The following is a 25333-nucleotide window of genomic DNA, read 5'->3' as shown; positions in this document are numbered from 1 at the left end:
CAGCAAGCCCATGCGTGTGCCCGTCCCCTGTCCTCTGCAGTGACAGCTCCACCCTGGAAACCTCTGAACCCCAACACTGTTGTATCTCAGTGAGGCATCTGAGGGTACCAAGAACCCGTCGTCTCCCTCCACTGCCTGATACACTCTGCTCTCCATACTTCAGGCATTTCCACATCAGTTTTCCCGTGATTTCTGATAGGCGATGCTCAGCCACAGTGGGGGCCGTCGTGCTTCGTTTTCCAGGGAAAAGAAGTTTTAAAATGTAGCTCTGAGAAGTGCCTCTAGATTGACAGTGCGGGAAGCCGGGCTGAGGTCTCTGTGATCCATCCAGGATGGGGTGCTCTGGGCAAAGGCACTTCAGGGACTTTCCAGATGAACTTGAAGTGTGTATGTGTGTGGGGAGTGTGATTCTTGACAGCTGCTCTCACTCAGGGACCCAACACCCTTCCAAGGACTGTGCATGGGGGAGGCAGGCAGGCATGGGAAAGGCATTGAAGTCTGAGAGAAACGAGTTAGGCTGGGAAAGCACTCAGACCTCCCTTGTCCTGAGCTGTCCCCAAGGACAGGTTGTGAGCTACATGTGGTCATTGGCCCAACCTGGGGGTCTTAGCCAGACCTCAGAATTGGGGGAGGGAAGGCTGGGCAAGCTGCCTTCCCTCCTTCCTCCTCCCCTCCTCTTCTTTACCCCCCCCTTCACTTGTTCCCCACTCTCCCCTCCTCTGTCTTCCCCTCCCCTTCTCACTCCTCCCCCTCTTCTCTTCTCTGGCTCCACAAAACTCATGTCATCCGAGAGCCAGCACCGTGGTCCCCAGAGACCACAGGTGCTCCTTCAGTCATCCAGAGGTTCCTCCACACCCTCCCGCCTCCAGCCAGGCCCCAGACTCAGGGGACCAGATCTGCTTTTGAAAGGCCAACTATACCCCACACATCTTCCCATGGCTTCAGTTTTATTAGCTTGACCTTTTCCAGCTCGGTGTGTGGTGTGAAGATTCAGAGCCCACCCAGGACATCTGTGCCCATCTCTCCCCTCTGCTGCTTTCTTTAGGTTAGGAGGCCCCAGCTCTGTACTGCCACAGCATCTGACCCCTGTTCTCCTGGAATGCAAGGCAGAAACTGTAAGACTGCATGGTCACAGCATCCTAATGTCCAAGTCAGGGTGTGAGGCAGAGGAGAAAGGATTGGGTCTATAGAAAAGTGACAGACATTCACCCCGGGAAGACACAGGGTCATTCCTGACGTGCAGGCAGGCGTAGGTGGTTACAGGACAACGTGAGAGGAGCCACTCCCCCAACCAGAGGTGGGGTGAGCAGGGTGAATCTGTGATAGAGACAGAAGTCTTTGGAAAGGAGTGCCCCAGCAGGGCCATACACAATAGAAGCCTGGAGTCCCTGGGCCCACGAGCAATGGCTTCAGGGGTAACTGAGGCAGAGGCCAACACTTCTGTGTAGCTAATGGAGGTTTCTGATCTGAATCCCATGCCATGTTACCCCATCCCGTGTCACAGGGGGTGCCTCTCAGACAGCTTTCTCTCCTGCAGAACTGAAAAGTTAAGGCAAGAGCTTTGTATTACCCGTCTCCTCTCTGGTCTGAAAGGCAGCCATCCTGAGGAAGGACTGCACCAGCCCAGCACATTATCTCTGTGCTCTGCATCCTATACCCGTAGCAGACATTGCTCATCAATCCCTGCTCACTGTCCCCTGATTCACTATTCTTCAAGGGCTCAGGCTACACATTGCCAATAAGCCAGGGTGAGGAACAGAGGGGAAGCCTGCCTGTCTGCCTTCTGGCTCTTATCTTGGGTTAGCATACATCTTCTGAGATATTCACAGGAACCTTGAGCTAAGACATCTGCAGGATACATTTTGGGAGGACTAGGGTGGATTGGAGACCCCTGTGTGGTCTGTGAGCAGGAGGAACTCCGTGGTCCATCAGTCCTGTTTAGGAGCTAGGATAATTAGCAGGACCAGATGGAGGCTAAGGATGGGGCAGGACCAGATGGAGGCTAAGGATGGGGCAGGGCCAGATGGAGGCTAAGGATGGGGACGGCTATGTTTTGCCTGTATCCTGGGTCTCAGGACACAGGAGTCGGCAGGCAGTGTGTGGGAAGCGTGGGCAGTTTCCAATGGCCTGAGCAGCTGGAGCCTCCATCCTGCAGCCCGTCAGGAGATGCCCTTCACCCGCTTGTTGTCAGGGTCAAAGAGAGACTTCAGGTGAACCTGGGCAGGATAGGTGACCCCCATTCTCTCCAAGGCATACTCTCCACTCTTCACAAAGTCCAGAGAGACCTAGGAGCAGAGGGAAGTCAAGGTCACTCAGTTGTTACTGGGAGGTGGTCTAGAGTTCCCCATCACTAACTCTCTGAAAAGTCAACCCCTGCCCCAAGCCCTATGGAGTAGAACAGCAGATGGTGTGCCCTGTGTCCACGAGTCAGACAGGAATATCTGAGCCCGTCACAGCTCAGCCCCAGTAGCCAGCAAGACCTCTCCCTCAGCACGCCCTGTTCCTGTGACCTGTTCCAAGCCGCCTGTAAGACGGGACTCAGGCAGGAGCCTGGGTGGTTTTAGAGCCAGACACACACACCATTACTATAGGGCAGGGGCCAGTGGCCAGACATGCTATCCTGAGGGACAGGGTGGACGGAACAGCTCTCTGGACAGAGTAGCCCCTGTACCCTCCCTCCTCCAACCCTGTTCTCAGCAAGCACTGGGGCTGTTAACCGGAGCAGGTGCTCCTCAGACAAGGGAGAGTGCTGTAGCACACTCTGCTGTGCTGGAGGGAGGACACTCCTAGGCCACCCAAGGAGCTGCTTCTTTGTGTACAATGAGGACTCCAGGCCCTGGCTGGAAGGGGCTGGGGCTTCTTCTGCCTCATTCCTTCCAGGTGGCTCAGGACTGGATAAAAAAGAGAAAAAAGCAACATGGCTTTTTAAGCCACAGGATCTCTAGGGGTGAGCCCTGTGTGCATGTACTTCCCTATACGACCGGGAGGCTGGTAGATTTCAGAGTGTTCTGGGACTAGCCCAGTACAGTTGATAAACACCCACGTGCCACAGAATCCTGCTCCCTTCCCTCCCCCCTGCTCCTTAGTCTTTCTTAGAAATGTGGGTTATCCCACCAGAGCACTGATAAGTACAGGGAGAGGGGGTTGGTTTGCAGCATCTGCCCACTCTCATGCCATGAATATTCTAGAAGCTTGATCACAGCAGCAGGACATGAACTTCTCATTCCTTTGATCACCTTCAGTGCTGGGCTCCTTGTCTGTGTGGGGTTTATGCTGGGACTCCTAGGCTCTGTTTGTCAGAAACCAGAGAAAGGGTGGGTAGCATTGATCTTTGAAAGAAAAGGCTGTGGGCTCTCCCCTTCCCAGCAAGTGAACTTCTAGTTTTGCCTTGGCTGGAACCCAGGTTGAGGCCTCTCAGTGTTAAGAAAGTCCTGTGTAGCCACCATAGGCTGGTTTGCAACATTTGATGACTGTCAATCAAGTTCCACTCGGTGTGGTGGTCCACACTGGACTCCTGTGAGGAGGGTGGAAGCCCACGCTCTTTCCTATAGGAAAATCTTGGGATCTTAGAGAAAGCCCCAGTCCATGTTCACAGAGCAAGAAAAACAAAAACAAAAACACAGCCTCAAGCTAAGCCTGTGTCCTAAGCCTCCTGCTCCAGCTCAGGCCCCTTCTCCACCTTCAGCCACCCCCACCTGGGCTTCAAAAGTCAGGGGACCCCTTAGGCCCCATGGTAGCCGCTTGTCCTTGCCTCTTCCCCATGCTGGTACCCCCTTCCTCCATTCAGCCGGACACTGTGGTTCAACTAGTCTTGGCGTCAGGCTAGAAGACAGAGCCAAGTCACCATCTCTGGAACTGGAGTTGAGGCACAGGAGACCTCAGTGAGACTTGGGCAAAGATGGTGTGAAACTAAATGGCACTACTCACTACACCTCCACACCCGTGGCTGGAAGGCTGGAAGAGGTAAAGGCCACCCCTCTCCTCCTGGGGACATAGCTGGTACCCTCCTGTGGCTGTCAGAGCTGGCCCAGCATCTGCAGCCTGGGTTTGGCTCACTTGTTGGGGTGAGGAGAAAGGGCAGAGATGGTCCCCTAGCCTCTAGGACCAGAGAATGTTGCCCCAGGCCCTACAACTCCTTTCCATCAAGAAAATCCTGGGGCTGCCACAGTCAGTTTCTTTTGGAGATTAAAAAAAAACTGGCAAGATGCTGCTGGAGACCAGGATTGGGCACTCCTCCACCCTTCCTGGCTTCCTTCCTCCTGTGTTCCCGGCATGCACAGGTGTGCTCCTGAGGATCCGGTGTGGAGCCTGCAAAGGGACAGGGAACAGGGCTTACCGGCCCACCACTGGGGTCTCGGATGTAGCCATAGGCGATGGTTTTGTTCACCGTGAACCCGAAGTCAGCCCTCCGAACATGGCCCACCACTTGGCCGTTTCTCCAGATGGCCTCCAGGCCAAACATAGGCACCGCCCTGGAAGAAACAAGAAGACGGCTGGAACCCCAGACTGTGGTGGGAACACAGCCTGGGGAAACGAGGCAGCCGGACTGAACCTATAAGAGCGCATGCCCCATATTGGTGCAGCTACACTACCAGGTCCTTGAAAGCCCCCAATTGCCCAGCACCTAAGCTAGGATGACAGGGGACAGGAAGGGAGGGAATGAGTAGAAATGTAACTATAAAGCTGACTGCAGCCCTGAGGCTTCTGAAAGGCCACACTCCATGTCCTTTTCATTTAACTTCCTTTTGGGGTCTATATGAAGTAGAAAATAGTGAGGGACCTGGAAAGATAGCTCAGCAGCTAAGAGTTCTCGTGGAGGACCACAGCTCATTTCTCAGCACCCGTGGCCAGGTATTCACAACCCCCAGGGAGTCCTACGCCCTCTGCTGACCTCTGCAGGCACCCATGCACTTACAGCACACATGCGCACAGACAAGCACATGCATATAAACAAAATAAAACCTTTTAAAAAGACCAATACTCTATTTCATTGTGAAGCCAGCATATGTGTACGTATTCGCTCTGTTCACATTCATTCAGCCGCACTCTCTTATCCCCTCTCTACCCACCCAGTCTACTTTCATGACACACACACACCACACACACACACACACACACACACACACACACCACACACTTGCACAAACACACACATAAAGATTCTTAAAATAATGCATAAAACACATCCCTACAAAAAATAAAACTGCAATTCCATTCTTATTTATGGATAAACAATGGGTAAATCATACACCATTGTGTGTGTACCATATCTGGGCATCAGGGTACACACCTTTAGTTCCAGAACTCAGGAGGCAGAGGCAGGCAGAACGATATGAGTTCAAGGTTAGCCTGGTCTACATGGCGAGTTCCAGGTCAGCCAAGTCTACATAATGAATCCTTGCCTCAAAAATAAATAAATAAGACAATAAAAATAAAATTCATGCATTGATGGGCACTTGGGCTGGTTCTGAACCTTGGTTATTATGAACACTGTTGCAGTAGCCACGGCTGTCAAGTGCTTCTGTGGCCTGATTACTCAGAGCCCTTTGGTGACACCAGGAGGGCGGAGCTGAGTCATATGGAAGTCCCTTGGCCACAGGGGCTAGAGTGACTTGCATTCCCAGCAGCAGTGGATAAAGTTCCTCTTTCCCTGAATCCACACCAGCGTTGGCTGCCATTCCTTCTCTCGGCGTCAGCCTCTCTGACTGGGGCGAGACGGACTCTCAGCATAGTTCTGGCTTGCGTTCACCTCACAGCTGAAGACACCGAGTCATTTTTCATACGTTTATTGGCCATTTGCATTTCTCTTCCTTTTCAGCTGTCTGTCCAGCTCATTTGCATACTTACTCACTGGATTATTTGAGGGACTGTTGTTGAATCTTGTTGTTGTTTGTGCATTCTGAGCATTTATCCCGTCAGATGGATCTCTCCCATTCTGCAGGCGGTTTCTTCACTCTGGTGATTGTTTACTTTGCTGTGAAGAATCGCTTTTATTTCATGCAACCCCATTCCTCTGTTCACTTGCTCACTTCCTGAGCTGCTGGAGTCCCACTCAGTAGGCCTTGCCTACATTTGTATCCTTGAGGTGCCTTCCCTCAGTGTTCCTCTTGGAAGTCTCAGAATTTCAGGAGATTACGATCTCATCCACTTTGGGATTGTTTTCATGTAGGATGAAAGGCAGGGGTCTACTTCCACTTCCACATGTGGATATCCAGTTTTGCCAGCACCATTATTAAAGAGGCTGTGTCTCTCTCATGTGGTCTTGGATCCACCTTTGCTGAGAATCAAGTGACAGTAAGAGTTTGTGGCTTGTTCCTGGGTCCTCTATTTGTAACATGGGTCTACATGTCTGTGTTTATGCCAGGACCATGCTGGCTTTATCACTATGGCTCTGTGATATAGTTTGAGGTCAGGTATAATGATGCCTCCTTTCTCTCTCTGTCTCTCTGTCTCTGTCTCTGTCTCTGTCTCTGTCTCTGTCTCTCTCTCTCTCTCTCTCTCTCTCTCTCTGCTCCGGATTCCTTTGGCAATTCTGGTTCTTCTGCTTCCATATAAATTTCAGGATTTTTTTCTAGTTCAATGAAGAATTCCATTAGAATTTTGATAGAGATTATGCTGAATCTAGTTCATTTAACTGCCAAATGGTGGGCTTCTTTTACAGTGTTCTGGTTATCTGCTTCACCTAAAGGATTTTTCTTTATCAATGTACTATATTAATACTAAAGCTTTTGATACAAAATTCAAAATGGCAGACAAAAAGAAAAAGAAACCCACCAAAACCTAGAAATGTAAATGCTCAGATCGTGGTAACACTTGAGGCTTTCTGCAGACTGTTCCTCTGGGCTGTTATCAGAGCCACAATGGTGGCAAACCCTCCCAGAATAACAAGAATCAGGACAGATTCAGATGTCCTCTTGGATCTGCAACTCAGAGCCACACCATCTGAGTCCCACCCACCAGAGGATAGGGGCCAGGATGAAGGCTTGGTGAACACCTCCTCCCCTGCATCCTCTCTAGTCATTCTCCAAGGGACAAAGCGGCATCTTAGAGGCTCAACTCACCCAAGCCCCCTCCAAGCAGCAGGCACACAGCACTGTGCGCTTTGTAGCCGAGAGCTTCAGAGGCAGGAAGGAGGAAGCCGCTGAACAGGACAGGCGTTGACCCTCAGCTCTGGAGTTAACACGGGCCTCAGAAGCTTCATAGAGGTTCAGGGGGGACTATGGCAGCTCTGCCCCACCCAAGAGGCCCCTGCCACCCAAGCTGGGCAGTCCTCAGGGGACTAGGTGAGACCTCAAGAAGCAGCCACAGTGTGATGACAATGCCTGTTCTGTTCATTGTCTCTCATCACCCTTGACGCCCTGAGCCAAGTGGCAGCACTTGTGGCTGACTGTCAGCTGCAAAGCAACGCCCAAGCCGTCTCCCCTCCTGGAGACAGTTGCTATGAGAATCCCTATGGGTGCCACCATGAACTGCAACACTACCCAGTGTGTAACTCTGCCCCTTGTACAACCCAGGCCCCCAGGATCCGAACTCTCCTGGTGACTTGGAGCACTTGAGCTTGGCTCCCAGTGACATGTTCTGAGCTGTTTCTTGGTGAGCACAATGGAGGGTTGAGTTTCCCAGAAAGGGTCTCTCCTTTCACCTCGGCTGTGTGACTGGGTGTGAGTCTGTCGCGTGACGGCCCTCATTTATAAACAGAGGACGGTTCTGCCTAGACAGGATTGAAATGAAACCGGATAGGAGGAGGCTGCAAAGGGTCAGGGGCACCAACTCGTAAGCAGGGCTCACCCTCCCAAGTCACCAGGCCTGGCTCTACTCACCACAGAGAAGCCAGCCTGGCTGCGTCACCTTTCCCTTCTAAACGACTTCATTAGAGAAGGTTAAGCCTTTTCTATGGCCCTGGGGCCCTGCCCTACCTCTGACCCATTTCTGACCCACTCAGCCCCCGAGGAGTCTGAATTTTCATGCCAGTTCTGCTTTTACCATGACGTAGATCTTGTGTTGTAGATTTGGGTCTCCTAGGCCTCATTTTTCCCATCTGCAATGGGCCATTTTGAAAGGGAGGCTGGCTGACCTGAGGGACTAGCCGGTCGCAGGGGCTCTCACTGGAAATAGTAAGTACCACCTCATCAGTGTGGACGGTCACCCTACGGGCCAGAACACTCACTCTTCCACAGTGAGGCACACCAGGCGTCGGTAGAGGCCTGCCGCTCGCTGCTTCTCCAAGGCCTCCCGGCCTAGGAAGGGCACTGAGGACTTGAGCTTACAGGTGAAGGCCAATCCTGCCTCCAGGGGGCTGTCATCAGGCCTCAGGTCTGCGTGCCAGTGCCGATAGCCTGTGGCACAAGGAGGACGCGGGTGAGTGTCCGGCTGAGATGAGCAGCAAGTCTTTAGAGGATACAAACCCACACTACCCCGTCCCCCAATCCCCGCCTTCACTGTTGCTTAGCAACCTAGGCAACCCAGGAAGATGGGGTAGACCCTGGACTCCAGAAGGTTCCCTATATGAGCTCCTGGAGCAGACTAGTCCTGTGAGCTTTCTGGTCCCTTGTACCATCAGGGTGGGGTTTTTGGTGGACCCTAGGGGAAGGGCAGATCCCACTCTGAACTTTGCGTGCCTTTTAAAGGAAGTGAGGTGGCCACTTCTTAGCAGCCATCCTGTTCCGAGTCCTTACCTCTCGGGAGATATCTGGGTGCCTCTAGTAGTAGAACCCCCACATAGGCATATGTGAGGCCCTGGGGTCAACCTCCAGGACCAAACTCTTCAAAAGATTCTCTCAAGGAGCCCAGAGTGCTGAATTCAACCCCTCCCCACTGAGGCCTACTCCCACAGAGTCTAGACAGCGTCTCACCTCTGAGTCCAGGTGTGTGCAGGTATTGGGCACCCCGGGATGGGAAGCCCTGCATGGGAGACCCCGTGCATAGGCAGTGAGGAGGGTTTGAGAAAATTCACAAGGCTAGGGCATAGAGGGATTTATGATGTGAAGATCTGGACACCAGTGACAGAAGCATCCTCAACTTCTTCCTGGTGGCTTGGGTGACCTCCCAGGGCTCACCTTTCTCGATGCTCAGGGAGTCAATGGCACGGTAGCCTGCATTGACAAGGCCATGCTTGGCACCTGCAGCCATCACAGCCCGGTACACTGGTAAGCAGGATGCACGGGGCACATGCAGCTCCCAGCCCAGCTCCCCCACAAAGGATAGCCGTATGGCCCGGACCTGGGGAGACAAGAGTATGATCAGACAAGCTGCCTCAGGTTGATGAGGTCGGGCAGACAGCCTCTTACCAGCAGGCCTGGGCCCGGTCAGACTGTCAATCAGAAATGGGGTTTTCTGAGGAGGAGTCACACAAGCTGATCTGGGAATCTTGAATTGAAGGAAGAAGATTCAACTTAGAGAACAGGAGACAGTCCCCACCTCCTGGTCTCACACTTCAGGAGTGACCAGCTGGTTCCCTAAGGTCAAGCAAGTGACAGAAACTGGGCGGCTTAAACCGATGGAAACAATCTCCATGTCTATTCTGCAGGGTCACAGCAGAGCCGCACTTGGAGGCTCAGGAAACCCCTTCCTGGTTCCGATGAATCTGTGGCACTCGGCATCTTCGCCTCTTCCAGCTGCCAATCTCTGTGTCGATCCCGCCTCTTACCAGGACTCTGCCATCAAGCTTTGAACCCATTCCAAGAACCACATCCTGACAAATGTGACAGCTGACATGAACCATCAACATGACAGGATCTAGAGTCACCTAGGAGACAGACCTCCAGGCATGCTCAAGGGAGGCTCTAGGTTTAGTTAACTGAGGAAGGGAAACCATTCCATGGGCTGAGCTCCCAGACCTATTAAAAAACAGAAAGTGATCAGATGCCCACACACTGCTCCCTGATCATGGATGACATAGGACAGCTGCCCCATACTTCCCCACCATGATGGATCTGACCCTCAAACTGTGAGCTCAATAAACCCTCCCTCCTCCTCCTCCTCCTCCTCCTCCTCCTCCTCCTCCTCCTTCTTTTGTTTTGTTTTTCAAGATGGTATCTCTGTGTAACCACCCCGGCTGTCCTGGAACTCGCTCTGGACACCAGGTTGGTCTCGAACTCAGAGATCCGCCTGCCTCTGCCTCCCAAGTGCTGGGATAAAAGCCGTACACCACCACCACCCTTCCTTCCTTAGGATGATTTTGTCGGGTGTTTCGTCACAGCAACCAGATGGTGACTACACCTACCCTCAGTCAGTCCCATCTGCCAGGACTTTATTCCCAAACAAGGCCACAGCCTCAGGTTCTGCCATCCTGAGCCTGGGCTCTCATTTTAAAAAGCCTGAAGCCTCTTCCATTCATGGGAAGAAGGTGGAAAGTCACAGGCATAGCTCATGCCTGCCTGCACGAATTCAGGGTGGCTACATGCCAAATCCATAATTCTAGACGCCGCACGAATGAGCATTGTGGGTTCCTGAAACTGCGGCTCACAAACACATGAAAGGTGGCACCATTTATCTGCTGTCCCTAGGCTGAGAACTTCACAAACAGCCCACCCAACTGTGCAGGAAGGGCACTGAGACCCAGTGGGGAGAGCTAGAGCTGTGTCTGGGTCTGGGTTCCACACCCACACAGCCAGTATGGAGACTACCTTTCCCGGAAGATATAGGCACATGACCATACCCTAACACACCCAACAACTGATGCCTACTTCCCCAGCCTTCAGGCAAGTTCTGGGATGTGTGAGTGAATGTCCCCAAGGGTACAGTCCAACCCAGAATCACTGCTCAGCTCATCAAAGGAATGGGGGGGAGCTCAAAATACTTCACAAATAAAGAGGCTGGTGGCCAGGCCTCTGCAACTATCCCCATGCTGGGTGGGGGAGGGAATGACCCTGCTGTCTTAACATGAAGCCAGCACCTTATCAACCCAACAGTCTAATCACACAGCCACTGAGAACCTGGATTCTAAAAGCCTTTGAAGCAGCACCATTTGCCTGGCCTTGTGAAAAAACTCAAACTGATGCTGAAACTGCGCTGTTGACATTTCCCTGCTTCCCGGTGCAAGCTGTAGGCCCCTGACAAAGACTGCCTTGTCACCAGGGTGCTAATTTTAGACAGCCCCGAAGGAGCTTGGGGCTCAAAGCCAGCCTCATTTTGAAGCAGGGAAAGTCATTTTTAAAGTGCACCCAGCCCTGCATCCATGTTCAGATACTCCTCACCCAGCCAAGCACACAGACGGGGTGATATCCATGGGGGCTGGAGGTCTCCTGACCTCAGTGGGACACAAGGTGGCCACTTCTGAGACTCCACTGCAAACCAATGTGTCCCGTGGCGGGTGCTAAGAACTCCTAAGAGAAGACAGTAGGTTCTTCTCTCTTCTGGCAAGATAAGAATCTGGAGAAGTGCACATGCCTTCCAGGATCCTAGATCCTGGTTACCCGGGTTCCTTTCATTATTTTCCACCTTGAAGCAGTAGAGTTAAAGGCAGGTCTCATTTCTTCCCAGTGTTGACAAAGGTATCAGAAACCCATTATCCCCACTGCTATGGGTCGGACATCTTCCAGCCACCTCGAGGACTCAGACTATGTGCCCTACCTAAGGAATGTGCATCAGACAGGGTTCATGAGCAGGGCTATAGACTGTTCTGTGCCCGGCGTGTATTCACCTGCCATCAAATGTTGGCTCAGGCACTCATACAACTGTATTCATTGCTTCTTAAGTCACACTTGCAAGGAAATGGAACCAGCCTAGATGTCCATCACCAGATGAATGGATAGTACATACACACAATAGAATTTTATCAATAAAAATGAAATTATGAATTGTGTAGGAAAATACTGTGTTAAGCGAGGAAACCCAGGCTCGGGAAAGCAATGAGATCCTGTTTCAGGTGGCTTTAAAAGGCTTGGGAGAGAGCCAAGGATACAACTCAGTGATGGAACACTTGCCTAGCATGTGGAAGGCCCTAGGTTTGATTGCCAGCACCACGAAGAGTACAAAATAAAGAAGGCTTAAGAGCGGGCAGAGCTCCTTCAAAGATGCTGTTGGCAGTGGACAAAGCTAGAATCGTACAAGGTTGGCAGCAAGGGCCTTGAACCAGGGTTTGCTAAAACCCTTTTCTCACTCTAAAGACTCCATAAGAAACAAATCCAGCAGTTTTGAGATACAAAGCCAACACACAAAGTCATCTGTCTCTATACGCAAGCAATGAACAACCCAGAAATGGAAACTAAGCCAAGAATGGAGGTGGAGGCAGCGGAATGGAGCAGTTCAAAGTCATCCCCAGCTACACGGAAGCTTAAGGCTAGCCGGGCTGCATGAGAGTGTCTCAAAACCTCGAAAACAAAATAAAGAAGGAAAGTAAAGCCATTTCATCCATGCCAGCATTCAGATGTTTAGGAATGATTCCAGCCAAGAGTGGAAAGGACTTTAAGATGACAACTAAATTCAAAGACACCCCATGTTTAGGGGCTGGGAGACAATCACTAAGATGCCCAAAGTACCCAAAGCAGTCGCAGAGGCCACACCGCCCTGGCAGAGTCCCACTGGCATTTATTAAGTTGCAGAGATGGAAAAACAGCCTCTTAAAATTCATATGGACTCTCAACCCTGAGAGTCAAATTGGTTTGGAAAACTGACAAAATCGGGGGATCCGCTCTTTTTCATTTCAAAACAGACAGCAACTAAGCCATAGCAATGAAAACAGATTGGCACTGTCAAAATAACAGAAAGTCAGATCAGTGAAACTCAGCAGAGTATCTGAAAGTAAATTGCCATGTAGGTGATCAGGTGAGCTTCACGCATACAGACACGCATGCACATCCTCAATTAAAAAAAGAACACATCTTGGGCTGGAGAGAGGTCTCAGTGGTTAAGAGCATTGGCTGCTCTTCCAGAGAACCTGAGTTCAATTCCCAGCACCCACATGGTGGCTCACAACCATCGTAATTCAATCTGGTGCCTTCTTCTGCCCTTCAGGCAGGACACTATACACATAATAAATAAATAAATCTTAAAAACAAACAAACAAATCTTTTAGCAGGGCAGTTGTGGCACACGCCTTTAATCCCAGCACTTGGGAGGCAGAGGCAGACACATCTCCGAGTTTGAGGCCAGCCTGCTCTACAGAGTGAGCTCCAGGACAGCCAGGACTACTCCGAGAAACACTGTTTTGAAAAACAAAAACAAAACAAAGTAACTTTTTCCCTTTTTTTTTTTTTTTAAAGCAAAACAGGGCTGAAACAATGACAGGGTGAGTTAAGGTAGGGGAGCTTGCAGCCAAGCCTGAGGGCCCAAGTTCTATCCCCAGGACCAAAATGGTGGGAGGACAGCACTGATTCCTACAAATTGACCTCTGACATTCACAGGCATGCCACCACATGTGTCGTCACATACAAATAAATAAAAGTAATGTAACTTTTACAAAAAGTAAAACAAAAAAGTAACAGATGCTGGTGAGGGTGTAGAGCAATCAGAAGCTTTGCACACGCTGGCATGGACCTAAAATGGTGCTGTCCCCACGGAAAAGTGTGACCTAGGTGGTGTGGCCCAGCTTGTGGGTATACGTCCCTCCTACACACACAACAGGAGAGGCGGGACTCAAGAGGATTTTTCACACTTGTGTCACCAGCCAGAGGCAGACGCAGATGAAAGGTTCACTCACACAGGACAGCAGTCACCTGTGTGCCAGGAAGGACGTCCTGACACCTGCTGAGATGAGGATGAGTCCCAAGGCTGTGCTGAGTGACATATCAGTCATAGATGGGTCTACACTGCAGGCTTCCACAGGATGTCCTTCCCAGGACCAGGGTTGAGAAATGCTCTACACGAGGGGTTTTTAAGTATCAACTGAACAAAATAAAACATTCTGGAGCTCACACAGAAGGGTTAAAATAGCTGAAGCTGGCCATAAATCCGGTGCTCAGGAGGCTGAGGCAGTGTTAGGATTCAAGGACAGCCCTGTCTATATAGATATAGCCTATGTCCCCCTCTCCCAAAATTAAGATGGTAAAAATCCAGATCCCTTCCAGGGAGAGAAGACTGAGGCCTGAGGACCCAGGTGAGGTGCACTTTGTCTGTGTCTCAATTGCTTGAGACATCAAGGACAGGTGAAGGCAGAAGAGCAAACCCAGCGGGGAGAGCGGTGTGAGTCCATGCTGTGCCCAGTGGTGGGTTATGAAGCAGATCCTGAGGGGAAGAGGGAGAGGCAGAGCTTCTATGGGTTGCAGCAGCTCTGGGTTACATCTTGGGAGGAAACGAAAGCTATACATTAATGATAAGGCTACACAACCATGTGCATTGCAATGATGTCACTCAACATAAATGTAGTTCATGTACACAATGGAATAATATCCAGCCATTAAAAAGGTCAGACCTTAAATTGGGCAATGGTGACACACACCTTTAACCCCAGCACTCAGGAGACAGAGGCAGGCAGATCTCTCAATTTGAGGCCAGCCTGGTCTACAGAGCGAGTCCAGGACAGCCAAGGCCACAGAGAGAATCCCTGTCTCAGAAAAACAAAACAAACAAAAAAGTTAGTCTTTGTCATTTGTTAAGTGTAATAAGGCAGCCCCTGACAGGTAAGTGCTGCATGATCTCACTTGTTTGTGGCATCTGAACAAGTTGATCTCATGGCACGTGAAATGGATTATCCAGTGAAGGTACTTGCCACTCGGCCTGACGACTGAGTTCAGTCACCAGAATCCATGTAGAGGAAGGAGAAAACTGACTCCCTCCATGACATGTGCAAACATGCTCATAAATACACACACAGGATCGATCAATAGATAGATATAGATAGATGATGGATAGATAGATATAGATATAGATGGATGATGGATAGATAGATAGATCGATCGATAGATAGACAGACAGACAGACAGACAGACAGATAGATAGATAGATGATAGACAGATAGTTGATAGATAGATGATGGACAGATAGATAGATGATGGATAGATAGATAGATGATGGACAGATAGATGATAGATAGATAGATAGATAGATAGATAGATAGATAGATAGATAGATGTGAAAATAAATGAGTAAGTGGGGAAATGACTCAGTTGGTTAAAGTGCTTGTGATGCAGACATAAGAACATGAGTTCGATCCCCAGCCTCCATGTAAAAGCCAGGCTTGGTGGTCTGTAATCTCAGTGCTAGGGAAACTGAGATTTGAGGATGCCCGGGTCTTGCTGGCCACCTGCCTAGCCCAGCTGTAAGCTCAAGGTTCACTGGGAGACCATGTCTCAAAAATAGAAAGCAATTGAGAAAGATACCCCATGTGCTCTGGACTCCACATGCTTGTATATATTCACACACTCATACCTCCATGCACATACACAAATATGAACACTCCCACTTTCTACACACACAAAGAAATGATAGATGTTTGAAGAGGGAGGTGTGTGTGCAGCCTGATATAAACAGTGTACCTTGTGTCCATGCATCAAGATAGCAACTATGCCTCCACATCACATGGTACCCTGCCACTAAATGGTACCCCTCTGCATGGTGCTACATCACCACGTGGTAACTCACTACCACAAGATATCCTGGTACCCTGCCACCACACCCTTACAACACAGCACATGGTGGTGCCTCACCACCGCACGGTACTCCATCACCATGCAGCACACCATACCACAACAAGATACCCCCACCACCACATGGAACCTCTACCGCTACAGAGTACCCATCTTCCACACAGTACCCCACTATCCCATAGTACCCCATCATTACATGGAACCTCATTAATATGTAAATTTGTGTTAGTACAGAATATACAACCAGATCCCAAGGAATGTCTCCAATGTAGCTGTCATCCAGAAGTCCACCCCTAATTGACTAAAGACACTTCTGGTAGAACATAGGTTTAGGACGTGGGACATTTGGGAGGATGCATGGTTATGCCCAGAACTGCAGAGCCCAGACTCTGACTTGGACTTTTCATGCAGCTCAGACCCTTGGCCTATATCCTTGTTTGGATATAGGCACTTTGAAGTAGACCCATGACAGTGAGGAATCAGAGAAGTCCCTGGCCCTGTGGAGGGGACTGTACTCTAGAGCTATGCACCTGGTATCAGATTAATCACTACAAATAAAGGAACACCTTTATAACTCAGGGACACCACTGGGAGGTGACACTCTCCTGCTTGTCCCCAGCTAGGGCAAGGACCCATGGTTTAGCCAGTGCTCCTAATGACAATGGTCTGTCAAGAACCAGAGTTGATCATGTGACAAGCAGAACCATGGTAGCCTTTGGGGCTCAGAGCCTTGGATGAAAGAATGCAGCTGGTCAAGAATTGTCTCTGAAGAGGCCAGTAGGAGGGCTGAAGCCTTGGAAATCTGCACAGCTGGGTCGATATCATCACCATTCCAAACCTACTTCTTCTGGAGGGTCCTGGATGCCTGACTCCTCCTGGTCCTGAAGGTATTCTGCAAGGTTCCACTGGTCCCCAAGGATGAGAGGAGAGTTCTTCTGCCCATTACCTGTGCTATTCGGGATATCCAAGTGGTATCCTCATTACAGCATGTGCAAGAGACCTCGACTTATGCCCCCACCCAGCTGGAGAGCCAGCAGCCTTCACTGTAGTGGTCAGCAGGCTCAGGCTCAGGCAGAGCAAGATGAGAACTCAGAACTTTTAGCAAAGTTTCCAGCCCACCAGCCCAAGGCTCTTCACAGTTGAGGTCTGGCCATATCTGCTACATTTCTAGACTAGATCACTAACCCAGACACAAGTGTCAAGCAAGACAAGGCTCTGAGCCCCCATTCCACAATCACTCACCTTCAAGCACCCCATTGGTCTAAGACACAGTCCCGGGATCCTAACCTTTGGCAGTTCAGAGAACATTGTCTGGCCTTCCTGGCAGTCAGCCAACACCAGATAGATGAGGAGTCAGCCGCCCAACCAGGGCAGATGCTGTAAGGGCCAAGATCACAGATGACAAGGACAGAGCTTTGAATCTGAGACTGACTGCTTCTCCCAGACAACAGACCTTGTCTGAGTCTCAGCTTCTGTTTTGATGAAACTGCACAGTAACAGTCTTTGCCTCCCAGGACTCAAAAGAAGTGTGCCACAAGACAGTCACCCCCAAAAGCAGGCAAGTAAGGAACCCATGGAAGTCAAGTCATTGTTCAAGGCCTGGTGATCTCTACGGGGGCATATGACTGTGCTATGTTGGGAAGCAGAACTGTCCCATAACCTCTACCAATTCCTCTGGCTGCTTTCAGGTGACTAATGATTGAGTAGACATCTTATTAATAGCACTGGTCCTACAAACTGGATAAGCCCCAAAGAGGCCTCAGAAACTTTGGTGGCAGAGCAAGATTTAGCCTGATATTCCCAGATCCTAAATACTGAGACCAACTCTGAAAGACACCTCCACTCTTGACTGTTGATATGAGAGAAGGATCTGGGATTTCGGTCAAAGGGCTGGAGGATTACATCCAACATCTGACATGTTGCTGAGCTTCTCACCAGCTGTGTATGGAGGGGTTAAAAATCCAGGAAGGCACTCAAACTCGTCTTAGCTGTAGCTTGAAGGCCATGCTGGTTCCAGGACAGGAGAGGCCAAGCCATCCCTGGGGTATGCCACCTAGAGAGTAGAGGCTCGAGAAAACAGGTCCTGCCTAAGCCTTTGCAATCACACTACCCCATAGCAGTCTCACAAAGTTTCCAGAGCACTAAGCGCATCCTCCAAACTCAGTCATCCTTACATGAATGAGGACCTCACAGGGGATGGAAGGAAGGGCGCACAGAGGCCAGAGCAGGTATAGCCTGGGCCCAAACCTGTGGGAGAGGGGAAGGAACTTGGTGGTGGAACTGGAGGAGATTCCTTTTAAATCCTCAGGAGACTGCCAAGATGCTCTGATTCTAGAAGCATCACTCTTGGAGGGCACTTGCTCTTGCACACTTAACCTGGTTTGGAGGCTGGAAGGGTGGGGGATGAGGTTAGCAGTGACTCTCACGATGGTTGTTAGCATGAGTTCTCTGGCCCGGCAGGTCCTGCAGCCCTTGGCTCCCCGTAAGAACTCTGTTTACAGATGATGGCACCAGTGTGCTTGCTGTGCCGATACCGGTAATGATGCAGACGAAACTGATGATGGTGCCGACAGCAGTGAAGGCAGTAGTTGATGACAGTGACGGCAATTGTGGCGGTGAAGGTGGTGGTAGCGGCGATGAAAGCTATGGTGGCCACGGGGATGGTAACGGCGTTGGTAGTGATGATGATTGGCTGTGGTGCGTGAGGTAGTGATGGCGGTAATGGTGAGGATAATGATGGAAGTGGTGGTGATGGTGGTGGTAAGGGTAGTGCAGGTGGTGGCGGTGCTGATGACAGAGATGATGGTGATGATGAAAGTGGTAACGGTGGTGGCGATGGAAATGATGATGGCGGTGACGGTGGTAAGAATGGTGATGGTGGTGATGGTGGTGGCGGTGATGGCGACAGTCCCAAAAGTGATGAAGGTGATGGCAGTGGTAACGGTGATGGTCCTACTGCTGGTGATGGTGGCGGTGAGAAGGGTGATGATGGCCATCCTAATAATCAGCGCCATCACAATGGTGTTGGTAGTCAGGGTAGCAATAATGATGATGGTGGCAGGAACAGTGGTACTGGTGGCGGTGGTGATGATGGTGACAGTGACGGTGGTGGTAGCGATTAAGATGGCGGTAGCGGTAATAGTAATAATGAAGGCAGCGGTGACAAGGGTGGTGGTGTTGGCGGCTGTGGTAGCGGTAGTGTTTGCAATGGTGGTGGTGCTTGTGGTGGTGGGAGCGGCAGTGTGGCAGGTGGTGGTGAGGGTGGTAACCGCAGTGCGGGTGCGGTGGGATGATAGTGAAAGTGTTGATCAGGGTGATGAGAAAAATGACAGACGGGAGGGTGGTTTTGGTGGCAGAGCTTGTGGTATTGGTGATGGGTGGTGATTTTGGTGGCAGGGGTGACGGTAGTAACGGTGATAACGATGGTATAAGGGGTGGTGATGGCCACAATGGCTAGAATCCAATCTTCTAAAATTAGGCGTAAGCATACAGCACTTAACCCATACTGCTGTAGGCCTCCCCTAGAGTTGCTGCCCTGGGGTCCACCCCTGGCCTCAGGCAGACCTTCTTCCAGCCTCTCCTCTGAGGAAATCCCTGTCCTGGCATGTCTAACCTGAAATCCCAGAATTCAAGCAGCCGACAGTGATGTCTGCAGCCACAGACAAGAGTAGCAGGTCACAGAAATCTGGAGAGAAAGGCCGTATACCACTCCCACGTAGTTCTGGAACCTCGGTACACACTGGGGTCACACAGGGCGACCTAACCTCATTCCAGCCAGGCCTTGTTCCTACTTTTTCCTGGCAAGCAATTTTGCCTCCACTGACAGCTTGAGTAGTGGCAGGGAACACATGCCCAGACTGCGGATGCCGTATCTTTCTTGGCTGTGTCACGGAACTAGAGCATAACATAGTACGGCTGTCTGAGGGCTCTGCAGATCTGTGTTGGCTTCGCAGCACAAGTTTCTAGGCAGCTGTACTCTGTGTGAATGCGTCCTCGCTGGGACTCTGTAGTTTATCAAATGCGTGCGGCATGAGCCTGTTCTATCCTGAGCAAATGGAGTCACAGCAGTTACAGGCTAGGACTTCTCCACCGCCAGGAAAGAAATCCGATTTCCTTCTGATTTGAAATTAATTTTGAGAGGGAAATTGCTTTATTGTTATGCCTCATAAAGACGGCCAGCCTGGAGCTTGCTGCTTTGCTAAGAGGGGCCTGATCTCAGCTGGGGGGCGTGCGGGGGGGGGGGGTTGTCCTCAGCCGAGGTGCTGAGAACACCCGCCCGCCCGCGTCTGACCCAGTACTGGCTGAGCTGAGCTCTGGGAGACTCGCCGGGAAAGCTCTTCCCCACTGGGGAATCTCGCTGGCTTTGAAGCAAGTATCTGAGGAGCAAAGACAGCTGGTCTGTTGGCTGCTGAGTGGACACTCACTTTCCCCAGCCCCCCCCCCTTCTTCCTCTAGGAATCCAAAGACTCTGGATGCCTGGCCCAGGCATAAGCATCTGAAAGAAGCACTATTGCAAAAGTCAGTGACGTGTGGCTGGGCATCTCTGACCAAGTCCTGTCATGAGTGGAGCCTGGCAACCACAGCAGGGTCTCCGGGCCTGGGTCTGCAGAACTTGGCACTCACCAACATCATTGCTCATGTCTCTGCTCGACCTGGGGTTTGCTGACTATGCACATGCACACATTCCTCTCCTGCAGCTGGTAGGCTAGAAGCCAACTGATCTATAAATACGTGGCCTGGCTCCATGTTCTGGCCCCAGAGCCTCCACATGCTGAAGGACAGTTCATCAACACAGTTTTAAGCCAGAACAAGATATCACTTAGAATATGAAATTTCCTCTGAATTCCAAGAGTGGATTCAATATTTGGACAGATACATGTGATGCTCCAGAAGGGGCATTCAACACTGTCTAGACTTCGTATGACAGCTAGGGAAACTGAGGCCCAAGAAGGCTGGTGCAAGACTGGAAGCCAATGTCTGCCTCCCAGCTCTGAGAGCAACGTGGAGCAGAAACGTCAGTCCATACCTCCCTGCTCCTCCTCCCTGTTGCCTGCGAGCCCACCACTGGAGCCAGGGCTGTGACCAACCAGCCTCTGCAGCCTAACGTGCCACCAGAGACCGAGCTGCCTCCCCGCTGCTGGCCAAGGAATAGGAGGGCTTAAGCCACCTTGGATGTGTGTCCTGGGCCTCACTGAGGGACAGCGTTCCAGGATAGCCCAAGCCACAGCAAGGGCATCACAGGAACAATCTTGTTCTCTTTGGCCTAAGCCTCTTTGGGGCCCTTGGGGGAAGGTGGGGCCACCGGGACAGGATTCCCTGGCGGGGCAAGTCTTACATGACCTCAGCTGCAGCCTGTGTCTGTGTTCTCACCCAGCCCACACGTCCTGGGAGCTGCGCTCAACTACCTGGCAAGCCCTGTCCACAGAGGTCCTCCCAGTCTGTGTGGCCATGGCCTCTGAGGAAGTAGGACAAGACAGGAAAGCTGGCTTGCTCAGGGTCAGGCCTCAAATGTTTCTGGGTAGAGACTGAACCACACCATGGCGGACCCTTCTTGATACCGTGACCCACTGGAACATTGGCTCTTCTTAGGGAACCAGGCCTCAGGTGACTGTCCCTCTAATCTTAGGGAGGGTCCAACAGGTGAGATGTATACCGGGAAAGGCAAGGGGATAGGGGGCACGAGGCAGCCGTTGGCCTCGCAGGCAATCCTCAGACAAGCGTACCCGAAGCATAGGCCTCACTTTGCGACACTGGCACCTCCATGTCAAACTTCTCTTACCAAGGCCCAAGTCTCCCCGTGTGCATCTCCCAGGGACTCTCAGTCCATCAGCTTCTGGGCAGTGGCAGCCCTTCTCCGCTGCCCTGGGCTGCAGCTGCAGGCTCCCTTGAGCCCATGGGTGGGGCTGTATTCAGAGAGGGTGGGGGCTGCACCTGCCTCCTCAGCACTAGATCTGGCACAGTCCCACAGGTGCTCCTAGCCAACACATCTGGAATTCATTCTAAGGCCAGGGGATGGGCTGCTGGGGCAGCAGAGGAAATAGACTGTACAATAAGAATAAAACCTCCGGTTCAGATCCAGACACTAGAACTCTCTGAGGGTTCACAACGGTGCTGTATGCACATGGCACACTGGCAGAAAATGCCATGGGGGCAGTTTTGATGAAGCATCGCTCACGTCTGGCCTCAAAGACACAGGCCTATCTGATAGCCCCCCCAATTGTGTGAACCAGCTAGTTGAAACAGGACCTGAGGTTTCTCCATGCTAAATACTCTTTCACGTACCATCTTCTAGGCAGGGCTCAGGGCTGTGCAGGATTCTGGGCTTCCCAGCTCACTTTATATCCTGTCTCCCCAAGACAAGGACTCTGGTCTCGAGAGCACTGTCTCCTCCTGTCCTACTAGGTCTAGGGCAGCACTTGAGAAGGATGGAGCCAAGAGTAAGTGAGTAGCACAAGCTGTGTGTCTGATTCAGCAAGTTGACTCATCAGTTCCTTTCTTAGGACAGAAATCACACCACTAGGATGCTCCCAAGAGCAAGAGATGACCCCATGACGTTTGAGCGTGGGTACCACTGAGGCAGACGACTGGGCACAGGTTCTTGCACATTGCAAACAACCAGCATGGATTTCAGCACCACTAGGGAACAGAGCGGTGTGCAGACCGCGGCCACCATGCGGAAAGAAGGCCTGGCATGGTTACAAACAGCAGATGTGGTGATGGAGTAGCCTGTAAGGGTGCATGGGGCAGCTTTCCTCAATTTTCTCATGTTTTTCAACGTGTCCAAAAGTCGGGTTACATGTGCCTGTCAGTGTGTCCTTGCCACATGGGGAAGACCACCATTATGCAATCATGTCATGGGCTCTGGACCATGACCCTGTTCCAGGGCTGGTCAAGATCATGGCCCAAGGTTGTGCTGCAGTGCACAGCTATGACTAGAAACAGAATGAGAGAGTTTGAGGTGGGTCGTTGTGTTTTTGTTGTTTTGTTTTGGAGAGAGGGTTTCTCAGTGTAGCCTTGGCTGTCCTGGAACTGGCTCTGTAGACTAAACTGGCCTCGAACTCACAGAGGGCCACCTGCCTCTGCCTCCTGAGTGCTGGGATCAAAGGCGTGCGCTACCACAGCCCAGCTTTCTCTTTGTTTTTTTTTTGTTTGTTTTTTTTTTGTTTTGTTTTTGTTTTTTAACCATGTTGGGGATTGAACCCGTGGTTTCACACATACTAGTCAAGCATTCTACAACAAAGTTATTCCCAGCTCTCTTTTTAATTGTAATTTTGAGACAGGATCTTGCTTAGTTGACCAAGCTGGCCTTGAACTATCAGTTCTCTGGCCCAGGTCTCCTGCATAGCTGGGATGACAAGCCTACGCCAATTGGCTAGATTATGAACATTATTTCTTCCATATCTTATGTGACCACAGTCAGTCTGGTAGGAGACAGGCATAGCCAGTGAGGACACCCCCCAAACCAGACACCTACTTTGGCATTGGCTTGCCTATGATCCTGGGCAGTGTGAGCTCCAAGTCAGGTGTCAGCTCAGCCTGGGCCCTGGCCTAACTCCCAGGCCCCAGGTGAAGATTCCCAGGCAGCCTGGGAGGGCTGGGGAGGTGGCCATGGCCAGGATAGAGTCCCACAGGAGGGAGCTGCTGGAGTTGAAAATCCCATGCAGCTCCCCTCGTGGTGGTCCTGCTGATGGGGGGAGGATATGATCTTGACAGGAGGGGATCTGTTCCCACCTGGTCTGCCTTCCATGAACATCCAAACCACACAGAGACGGAGGCTACGCCAAGCTTCAAGCATAGTGGAAGAGAGACAGGCTTTCCTCTCCTCCGCACATCAGAACCCAGCCCTAACAAAAGCTGGACTCTGGATGCTGACTAGACCACACAAATGCCCCCAGGATGCCCAACCCAAGCTAGAGTCCTAAAACCTGGAGGCTGCCATGTCTTAGGACCCCACCGTGCCACTCTCTCAGACCCTACCCTCTCTGAGCCCAGCAAGCAGTTTTGCACTAATGAGGCAGGAAACAAGCTAGACAGAGAACCCCCACCCCACTTCCTGAAGCCTGGTGCAGCTTCCAGAGGGGAGGCGGAGTGCAGCCTGCGTGGCTGCCTTTATCACCCGTTCTCTCTGGCAGCATCCTCCCTAGCACTCAGCCACTTTGTTTATTGCTGACAGGTCCCAGCCTGGTGCCAGGACGGCCAGCCCCGCTGTGGGGCAGGACTCTCATTCTCCAACTGATGCTCCTCCACACTCTCCCCTCAAAAGCCTAGAGATGGCCAAGAGGAGAGGACAGGGCGTGCCCAACAGTGGCCCTGCCCACCTGCAGGCAATGTGTGTCGCCAGCATAGATCTTTGTTCTTTGGGGACAGCCTGGGAAGGACACCCAGATCCTCTGAACTCAGTTTAGGGAAGCAACCCTCACTCAGCAAGGCCTGAGGCCACTGCAAAGCAGCGGGAAATAAACGATCCAGGGTGACCTTAGAGAGCAAGGCAGCCTTGTCAGGACACACCTCCCATAGTCACCTCTAGGAGTCACTGCCGGTATCTGTGAGCAGAGGCCAGGGTGGTGGCACTTGGTGTATGTGCCATCGGCCCCTCCCTCAGCCTTGAGAAGGCCAGGTGGCAATCACAATGTGTATTTTCCAACCAGGAGATAGAGATCCAGTAAATAAAGCCCTGGAGCTAGGGCTGACTCTAGCTCCTAGAGAACCCTTGAAGTCCAGGGGACCTTGATTAAGATGACATCCATAACCTCGGAAGAGCTGGCCTTTGGCACTTGGCCTTGGACTTCTAGAGACTGGAGTGGAGGTGCACTGGGGATCTGGCCATGCTCCCCGACATCTGCAATACCAGGACGATCACAGGAGACGTGGGAACCTGGAGAACTGTTAGTTGTCTCCAGCCCTGTTGTGTCTAGGGAGGAGGTAATCACCCTGGCTTAGAGGGACACGCTCTGCAGCTTTGAGGACAGGGTACAAATGCAAATGTGTAAGCAATGAAGGCTCTTCCCAGATGAGCCTGGCACATGCCAGCTACCAAGCAGTGGACAGACGGCACAGCATCGTGGCCCCTGACATCCCTCTCTGAGTCCCTCCAGAGCCAGGCTTGGAGGCTGAGGCCCAAGAGATAGAGACTTGCCTTAAGTAGCAGACGCCACACCCACCCCACCTTTGCTAGAAGTTGCTGCCACCCACACCCTAGAGGCTGGTGGCCATGGTTACCTACCAGGTGTCCTGCAGCTCTCACCAGTTGGTGGGTGGAGAAGGGGAAGGCCTCGTTGCTCAGGTCAGCGTCGAGCACATCCTGGAGAATGGCACGGCTGTGAACAAGGACAGAGTGGTCTGTCGGTGAGTCTCACACACGCACATACCTCAGGAATCCCTGGCCAGGGCCAGAAAGGCAGTGGGGCCAATGCTGGGGGGAGGGGGACAACAAATGATACTTATCTAGACCTACATTCTGGTAGGTACACACCACAAGTGCCACCATGGGAGATAGCCACCTTCCTGTGGGCTGTCAGGGCCCGGCAGGGTCTGGAAGGCCAGGTCACGGGTGAGCTCTGGCCTCAGGCTGGTGACTAAAAAGTCATGCAACTGCCAAGCACTCTGGATCTCACCCAAGTCACCACGGTGCTCAATGAGAGACGCTGGCATTGGTGGTCTCTGTTTTACAGAGTCTAAGTTCAAGCTGTAGTGAGCAGACAGTGGCCAGCAGGAGAGCACAAAGACACTCTGGTGTACCACTGCCTCCCTCACCACTACCACCGCCATTGCCATCACTGCCACCACCCCAACTACCACCACCACCACCA

At 51.6% G+C, this 25333-nt stretch overlaps 1 protein-coding gene across 7 annotated transcripts in view; it reads right to left on the bottom strand.

The window, feature by feature from the left end:
- Positions 1 to 930: 930 nt before the first annotated feature.
- Sardh (sarcosine dehydrogenase) overlaps positions 931 to 25333 on the bottom strand; it is a 61263-nt gene continuing 36860 nt past the window's right edge. For all 7 annotated transcript variants that reach the window (XM_040745166.1, XM_013124713.3, XM_013124714.3 and 4 more), the window contains 5 exons: positions 24748 to 24841; positions 9057 to 9219; positions 8168 to 8336; positions 4337 to 4472; positions 931 to 2285 (listed from right to left, as the gene is read on the bottom strand). In XM_040745166.1, coding sequence (XP_040601100.1) covers positions 2160 to 2285; positions 4337 to 4472; positions 8168 to 8336; positions 9057 to 9219; positions 24748 to 24841 — 688 coding nt within the window. In that variant the 3' untranslated portion in view covers positions 931 to 2159. The remainder of the gene's footprint in view (positions 2286 to 4336; positions 4473 to 8167; positions 8337 to 9056; positions 9220 to 24747; positions 24842 to 25333) is intronic.

Source organism: Mesocricetus auratus, unplaced genomic scaffold (genome assembly GCF_017639785.1).
Source record: "Mesocricetus auratus isolate SY011 unplaced genomic scaffold, BCM_Maur_2.0 Super-Scaffold_100004, whole genome shotgun sequence".
In the NCBI taxonomy this organism is placed as follows: domain Eukaryota; kingdom Metazoa; phylum Chordata; class Mammalia; order Rodentia; family Cricetidae; genus Mesocricetus; species Mesocricetus auratus.
Note: the sequence above shows the minus strand (reverse complement) of the source record. Positions and strands in the feature narration are given on the sequence as shown.